This window comes from Gobius niger, assembly GCF_951799975.1.
Source record: "Gobius niger genome assembly, chromosome: 13".
NCBI lineage: Eukaryota > Metazoa > Chordata > Actinopteri > Gobiiformes > Gobiidae > Gobius > Gobius niger.
In genome coordinates, this window is record NC_136864.1 from 7142648 (window position 1) to 7151502 (window position 8855).

At 39.2% G+C, this 8855-nt stretch overlaps 1 protein-coding gene across 3 annotated transcripts in view; it reads left to right on the top strand.

Annotated features, from left to right (window-relative positions):
- zfyve9a (zinc finger, FYVE domain containing 9a) overlaps nt 1-6676 on the top strand; it is a 47068-nt gene extending 40392 nt beyond the window's left edge. For all 3 annotated transcript variants that reach the window (XM_079569691.1, XM_079569693.1, XM_079569692.1), the window contains 6 exons: nt 1308-1458; nt 3047-3127; nt 3332-3494; nt 3650-3755; nt 4972-5148; nt 6303-6676. In XM_079569691.1, the coding sequence (XP_079425817.1) occupies nt 1308-1458; nt 3047-3127; nt 3332-3494; nt 3650-3755; nt 4972-5148; nt 6303-6464 (840 nt within the window). In that variant the 3' untranslated portion in view covers nt 6465-6676. The remainder of the gene's footprint in view (nt 1-1307; nt 1459-3046; nt 3128-3331; nt 3495-3649; nt 3756-4971; nt 5149-6302) is intronic.
- The last annotated feature ends 2179 nt before the right edge of the window (nt 6677-8855 follow it).

Consider the following 8855-nt stretch of genomic DNA (forward strand, 5'->3'; position numbering starts at 1 on the left):
AAGGTTTTCATGAGACTAAAACTATGACTAGAATGTCCAGATATTTTCCTCGACTAAAATATGACTAAATAAAAAGGAATAGAAGAGACTAAAATGATCCAAACTTCCATTGACAGTTTGGGTATAGTATTTTCCTCCCCCTACATGTTCCAGCCATGTCCTAATGTGTAGAATGAGCCCAGACCTGTTCATCACAACTGCCTCTAAAATCCTGCACTGTTACTTAAAAAGTTGTTACTTCGGGTCCGAATTGCCGTCATGCACGAGCTTAATATAGAACCTGTAGTTGCAGCCCCTTGAATTAACCATGATTATAATAAATATTATAAATGCAAAGTCGCATGCAATTTTAGTCGGCGAAACCTATGCTAAAATTGAATTGAATTTTTGCACTATTTTCTTGCTATTTTCCCCTATTTTATCCAATTTATTCCCATTTCTGTTTTTTATTTTCTTCGAATTTCCCCCCTCTTTATTCCCAATTTTTCCCCACATTTTTTTTCTTTTTTCCCCCAATTCCCGCCCCATTATTTTCCCTTCTTTTCCCAAATTTTAATTTTAGAAAATGACCACTTTTTCCCCATTCTCACCACATGTTTTGATATTTGGAAATAAAGTCGATATTGAAAATGTGCATATCGTCAAGACAGCTATTGCGATATTATCTTATAAGACGATATATTTCCTACCATGTTTTAGTCGACGAAGATCTGGGCATTTTAGTCATAGTTTTAGTCTCATAAAGAACCTTTTAGTCTAAATTTATTCAACAAAACCATTACTTTGACTAATATTATGTGTAGTGAAGGAAATAAACACATAAACTATGACCAAAGTCGATCTATCCCAGGCCTAATCCACATGAAGGTTGTCTCCAATTGTCCAAAAGTAAAAACAAACAAACAATTAAACCCGGCACTAATTTCTAAATAACTTCCTCTAATCTGAATGTGCTGGAAATGACTGGTAAAAGTCTCTTGAACAGTTTTGTTGGCACTAATTGGCTCGTCTCAGTGACAGATGGGGATGAGGCAGTGAATTGGTGCCACCAGCAGCGAGCGGATTTTCCTTTTAATTTATTTATTTTACTAAAGCAGCCTTCAAAGACCCTCCGGGATTTAGACGACTCATTATTACCAGTGGGAATTTTACCCCACCGGTTTCAGCGTCTCTCCCCAATCGGTCATCTCACCGCCGCAGTATTTCAGCGCCTTTGAACTCGCTGCAATTAGGATTAAGCCGCAGAGTCCCGTAAGCCCGTTCTCCACAGCTAAAGTTAATGCGCGTGTTTTTGTGCTTCTTTGCAGCTGATGAAAGCCATGAACAAGTCGAACGAGCACGTGCTGGCGATGGGCGCGTGCTTCAACGACCGAGCGGACTCTCATTTAGTCTGTGTCCAAAACGACGACGGAAACTACCAGACGCAGGCCATCAGCATCCACCACCAGCCCCGGAAAGGTACGAGCTGCACTCAAAGCAGGGAACGAATCATCTAAATCTATATTACGTAACTTTGTTTTTAATGTCAATGGCTGAAAAGGCCTTAAAGGGACCAGACGGAGTTTAAAAATGTTAAAAGTAAGTATTTTCCAAAGTTGCCTGGCATTATAAAGCATTAAATTTAAACCCATGGGTTAATACATATGGATATATTTAAAAGCATGGTGTCCATGGGTTTTAAAAATTTACCTTTTTTAAAGCAGTGCTAAGTAACTTGTTTACCTTAATAAATCCTTTCCGTAGTCCCTCTGGGGGTAATGCAAGTGTTAATGGGGTGATTGGGGGTCTTTCATATCTCCCAGTGTCAAAGGCCAGAAAACCATAATTGCAGCTTTCCTGCACCGACGCGGGGACACCAATACACACTAATGGAATCACGAAGAAGAAGCTAGCAGGCTAATGGGCATGTTTTAAAGCAGAGCTAAGGCTCTAATGTAACCTGGCTAACGCCATGCTGCTGTGTGCGCTTGAATCATTTCGAATTGCACAGCAGCCTGGGGACCATGGCCGAAATTTTCGCTTGGATTTGGGAACCAATCACAGAACGAGGAGGGACAGCAAGACGATGACGCGCTATTCGATATACGGAAGCTTATAGTTTGTTTATGGATATAAAAAAAACTTTTATTTACGGATCCAACATGACAGCAGCAGACGCGTCGCTATTTTTCGATAAAGCTTCAGGCCGTGTTTTAAATAGTTTAGCTCGAAAGTTTACAGCGGGTACGTCAAACGTCATCTCATACGATGATACGATTGGCTGTGCTACATGCAGACGCATGAGAGACATTCGTAGCGCCCAATAAACGACATGGACGATCGTAAACCACACCTCTCCTACGAGAAAATGAATTGGTGGTCCCCAGACTAAATATCACTTGTGATTTTAGTCTGGGGTTAGCCAGGCTAGAGAAAATGTAACTCACCATCACCCTGGGATCACAAGCCGCAAGCCAAATAAGACTTGGATAATGCAATATTTAATGTAAAAAACTGCACTTCTTCACTAATTGTGGAACAGACATTAACTTAGCCATAAAAGCTAAAATTATTTTAGAACCCGATAACTCATTTTAACAGACACTTTTTTCAGGACATAAAGGAAGAGAAATGGAAAGGCTCATGACCAACCAGTAGAGAAATACTGGTATGAAATGTCCAAGTTTATAAATCAGCTGCATGTATTTGCTTTTATTATGAAAAAGAGAGAGTTGAAAACCAGCAACAAGAGATTTTTATTTTTGTAATCATATTGTCCAACTTTATTCTGCATTAGGGCAGATTATGAGGAGTGACGCATGTCCAAAAACATTCTTACAATGGGGAAAAAAGTATTTGGTCAGTTTCACATAGACATTCTATTGGATTTTGGCCAAACACTTTTTTTCACCATTGTACATATGTTCAGAAGTTGAGGCAACATAAATATTCCCGCTCATATTAAGGAAGTCAAAAGTAATATTTCGTTGAGTCACTTCTTCAGATCTTTTTTCTTTATTAAACTTTCTTCCTTATAAAACTAACTGTATAAATCTGTCTGTTTCAGTGACTGGCGCCTGTTTCTTCGTGTTTAGTGGAGCTCTGAAAGCATCGTCCGGATATTTGGCCAAAACCAGCATCGTTGAAGGTGAGATATTAAAAAAATATAGTAGTTCGAAAACGTAAGTTCGAAGTGTCACATTGATTTATCAATTGCTGTTGTGTCCTTGGGCAAGACACTTCACCATCTTTGCCTCGTATGAATGCGATTGTGTTAGTAACATGGTGATGGTTGTTCAGTCCGTCCCAGAGCAAACTGTCCACAAAACAGACTTTTCCCCCTACATTTCAGACGGAGTGATGATCCAGATCACGGCGGAGACCATGGACGCTCTACGGCAGGCGCTGAGGGACATGAAGGACTTCAGTATAACGTGCGGGAAAGCGGATCAGGAGGAGAGTCAGGACACGGTGCACATTCAGTGGACAGAGGACGACCACAACTTCAACAAGGGGTGAGACACGTGTGTGGTGATGGTCCACTTTGAAATGTATTTAAGCTATGGGTCTTTCTCACGTGTACTTCATAGCTCTTATGGGAAAATATTAAAATGGTGAAAGGTAATTTTAAATGATTGAGTAACTTGGATTGTTCTGATTTGTGCTACAGTGTGATCAGTCCGATCGACGGGAAGTCTATGGAGTCGATAACCAGCATCAAGATCTTCCACGGCTCCGAGTTCAAGGCCAACGGGAAAGTCATCCGCTGGACTGAGGTAAAGGAAACCGCTATAACAGTCTCACTTAGTTAGTTTTGCTTTTTACTAAACAGGCCCTTAAAGTGTAGTTCAGTTCAGATTTAATGTCAATACTCCCACATCGCTCTTCATTTCGTTTCAAATACTGTTTAAAGAAGGTATTTTATAGCATGGCCAAAATTGCATCTGCTTTGAAATCTAAATAATGGATAATTTATGGCTTTATTTAGTTGATATATTAGTTTCAAAGATTTGTTCAGAGATTTTGGATATCTTTCTTTCTATCGTTTTTTTTAATGAGCTGGTTATTCCTGTAAAAAAAAAAATCCCATTTAAGGCGAGAAACTGCAGGTGAATAGGGAAAAAATGTATATTAACAGATATCAATTTGAAGCTTTTGCTGTAGATCACTGGCATAAATGTGAGAAAAAAATACATTGCAAGTTTTCTGTCATTTTATCTTTTCATATAAGAACAAGGTGTTTTATGCCTAAAAATGCCCCAAATTTCTCATCTTTTTGGCGACAAAATCTGAATAATGGATAGAGCTACATTCAAATTTATGGTTTCATTTTATTGATAAATGAGCTGCCAAGACTTTTTCAGAGGGGATTTAGGATTTCTTTTTTAGTTCTAAAATAAAATGTTTTTTAGTGGAAAAATGTGTAAAAATTTAATTTTCGCCTTATTTTTGACATTCCAAGTATTGTTCAGTCTTCAAGTCTTTAGGTCCGACTGACGTGGACATAGTGTCGCCACAATGACAGAAAAATGTGTTATGAGAAAAAGGGCCTTGAAATTGTGTTCTCCCATATAAGTCTATGGGGGAACATGGAATCCGCGCAATATTTAAACATGTTTTTGTGAAGATTAGGTATATTTTTGGTTTCCGGGAGAAAGCTTATATGTTCAGAGACCAATTTGGCCCAAAACCTGAAAACTGAAAAAAATGTAGTTTTGCCTGTGTCTCCCCTTAATGAATATAATAAAAAAATGTCTTTGTTTTTTGGGGTTTAAAATTCTCTGAATAAACCTTTATAATGTCGGGAAAATGTCTGTCAGTGATACTTATGTGGAGATGTCTCAATAATAATGTGTTTTAAGAGTTTTACCTGCAGTGTCTCCTCTGAAAATAATTCATTGTTGCATTTAACCCTGAGCAAAAGTCCATAATGCTGCACCGTTGGCCATGAACATTGACTGATAGACCTCTCTTCTCCTTTCCCTCCCTCAGGTGTTCTTCCTCCAGAGCGAGGAGCAGCCCGGCGGCCTCTCGGACCCGGCCGACCACAGCCGCCTGACGGAGAGCGTGGCCAGGTCGTTCTGCGTGGCGCTGTGCCCTCACCTCAAACTGCTGAAGGAGGACGGCATGGCCAAGCTGGGACTGCGGGTCACGCTAGACTCAGACCAGGTACTGGCCAAAAGAATATTGTGCACTTTCTAAGACTTTCTACCAAGTTAATTGTATCATTAACCTCTAACTACCGCTTTTACCAAGTGTGTTGTCTCCAGTTTGGCTTTATCCAAATTTAAAAGAGGGCCTATAAGCCAGTGTAGTGCCTCATTTGAAAGCTAAGACCTACAAAACTCATCTAAATTGATATATTTCCTCTTGTCCTTTTTGTTGCATTTTCATCACATTTTTTTCTCCACATTTTCCTCACTTTTTGTCACTTTTCTGTTCTCATTTTGTGGCTTTTTTATGTTGAATATTCATCACATTTTTTTTTCTTTTTTGCTGCATTTTATCCTCTTACCCCCGGCTTTAACTGAGCGCTTTTTCGCCAGTTCAGCCTTACCCAAATCTAAAAGCTTCTTGACTGGAGCTTACAGCCTATAGGCTCATTTGAAAGCTTACAAAACTGATTGTCACCGCATTTTTGTTGTGTTTTTGTCCGTTTTTTTGTTGTGCTATTGTTGCTTTTCCAGCACGTTTTTGTTGCTCTTTTATCACGTTTTTGTGGCTTTTTTTTTTTTTTTTTGCTTTTTCATCACTTTTTAATAGTGTTTTTGTCGCTCTTTTGTTGCTTTTTTTGGTCAACATTTTTTTTAATCTTCATTGTTTTTGTTACTATTTTGTTCAAGAAGATTTTAGATTTGGGCAAAGCCAAACTGGAGAAAAATTGCTCAGTTCAGGTGGGAGTTAAGAGGTTAATCCCTTTTTTGCTGCGTTTTTGTCACGTTTTGTTACGATTTTTTGTCACTTTTTCATCACTTTTGTCAATTTTTGTTGCTCTAATGTCACTTTGTCAACGCTTTAGTAGCTTTTTATATTTGGGTAAAGCTGAACTTGAGAAAATGTGCTTGGTTAAGGCGGGAGTTAAGAGGTTAAAGGGACAGAGGAGACTTGCAGCACGTGGCGAACAGAAAAAAGTAATTCAAATCAGTGTAGCATTTTCTAACTAAGAAAATGTAGGATTGTTATCAAGATGTGATCAACAGAAACCTGAAAGTAAATGCTCAAATTTCCTTCACTACGAGCCATCTTTCGCATGTTCCCATCATCCATTCTCCACTGTTTTGTCTCCATGAAACCAAAAGTCACTTGTCTACCCCTCTCTCCAGGTGGGATACCTCGCCGGCAGTAACGGGCAGCCCCTCCCGCCTCAGTACCTCAGCGACCTGGACTCCGCGCTCATCCCCATAATCCACAGCGGCGCGTGTCAGCTGAGCGAGGGCCCCGTCGTCATGGAGCTCGTCTTCTACATTCTAGAAATCATCTCCTAAAGAAAAAAAGCAGACGTCGCCCTCTCTCTCTCGGACACTGCGGCGCTTCGTTCGCGGTGTAGCAAGTCCACTCTTCACATCTATGCATCCGCCGCGAGTTTGTTCGTGTGACAGCACCGACTGCAGCCCTCACTGTGGAAACGAGGGGCCTGGGTAGCAACGACCAAACTGTATATTCACCAGAGCTCAACAGAAATATCAACGCGGGAAGTTAGGTTTCATTACTCGCAAACTAAAACGCTGCTCATTATCAACATTCTAGCACAGTATTTTCCCTTTTGAATTTGATGATGGAAGATTTGCCTTTTCCCAGGGCATTTCTACAGGGCATAGCATAAAAAGACTTAAAAGTATATTCAAGTAAGGCCTTAACCTCTTAACCCCCACCTGAACCGAGCATATTTTCTCCAAAACTAGAAGCTTCTTGAAAAAAGTGTCAAAATAGCCACAAAAATTAGATGAAAACAGGGATGAAAATGCAAGAAAAATGTGACAAAAAGGTGATGAATAAGTGACAAATGCAACAGAAAAGCGACAGTAGAGCAACACAAAAGATACAAAGGAGCAACAGAAAAGTGATAAAGTGATGAAATGTGACAAAAAAGTGATGGCAACGAAGTAACTACACACGGAAAATTGTCAGTTTAGGTGAGTTTTGTAGGTCTTAGCTTTCAAATGAGCTGTTGCTCTGGCCTGTAAGCTGTGACCTTCTAGATTTGGGTAAAGCCGAACAGGAGAAAATACACATGGTTAGTTAAAAAGCATAGAATTTGATGGTCATTAAAGCGAAATTTCTTTGAAAATAGTGACATTGCTTGAAGTTTACCTTCCTATTACGCTCTGTGCTCTGTTTTTAGCTAACTTACTGTTGGCCAGTGTAGGGAAAAGACTACTTACTGTCAATATTTAAATGTAAATTTAAAAAACACAAAAGGATTATTAAATGTCAAGCTGTGTTCCATCAAAAAAAAAAGATTCTGAAGCTATTTTAACATTTGTCCGTTTCAAATTAGCATTAGCGTTTCAAATTAGCGTAGCTAAATAGCTACAGTTATAAACATATAAGTTGGTGGAGATTTACATCCTGAGTAAAGCTTTTAACATGTAAGGGATTATCAAACAGCTGCGTGTTTAATTCTGTCACCGCCGTTTGAATATTTATTCATATCCAGCAAGCAATAGATAGACGGCCTTGCGTCATAGAAGGGGGCGTGGCTTCGCCGAGGGGGAAAGTAGAATCTTTTGGGAAACACAATTTTCCACTGTTTTTAGTCATTTTCTGGTGGAATATGAACTTATGACAGATAAATAAAGTCGAGTAAATCGGGTCAGGTTCGGATTGGGTTCAGTAGAAGTGACAAAACAGCAGTCGTAGCTACCGCTAGCTAGCCATTAGCATTAGCACGATGCTAACATAAAGCATCATGTTAGCATTCTCCGTTATTTATGTATTAAGGGCTGTTGAGCCACTTTGCTCCTCTCCATGTCTTTGTATCTTAATTTAGTAGAAAACTATATTCATAATTCAGCATTTGTTAAGTAGTTTTTGAATAATTAGAGGAAGTTTAGATTTTTCTCAATTGTTTTCCCCCTTAACTGTTTTCAAACATGACCATATATGGGCGATTCCAGAGACGCCGTCTATATCTATTGGCTGCATTACACTTTCACAAGTCGTATCTAAAGTATAATGCATGAATTTCAAAAATGATCATTAATATCAGTCACTGGGTCTATGATCTCTCTTTGCAAGACCAAAAATGTCCTCAAAAACCAAATAATTTAACTTCTATATAATATTATAGGCCTTTAGAACGCTGTAATTTACGTTCAATTATAGACAGGAAGTAGTCGTTACCTTACGCTGGTCAACAGGAAGTTAACGGCAAAACTTAAAGGCAAATGCTCTAAATGTTTTTGGCCTTATGTCCACTTTGTAAATCCTTAGAAATGATATGTGTATATTTCTAACAATGCGTTGATATTTTTGTTGAGCGTTAAAACCATACACATCATTCTTCAGAGGTGCTAGTGACCGATCATCTCTTTCTGAGGGGAATTAATCTTTCTTTTCAGCTTTATTCGTCTCCAGCGGCTTTACCCGGACGCTCAAAGACTCTGTACATAGTTTGATACTCATCATAACGACACGTGTAGCCCCCCCCAAACGGAAGTACTGACAGTATTACAGAAACTTTTGGAGCGAGGCGAACTCGTGTACAAATATTTGACGCCGCTCGAGTGGCGAGAAACGCTCCTTGGTCCTAGATTTTAAAGTGGTTCCGATGCTTTATGATGTGATTCAAAGTGTACAGACAAACAATCAAAGCTGTCGTCGACGTCAGAGTGTTTTTATTGAAGATCCATGTAAAGAAAAAGAAACAAGTCCAT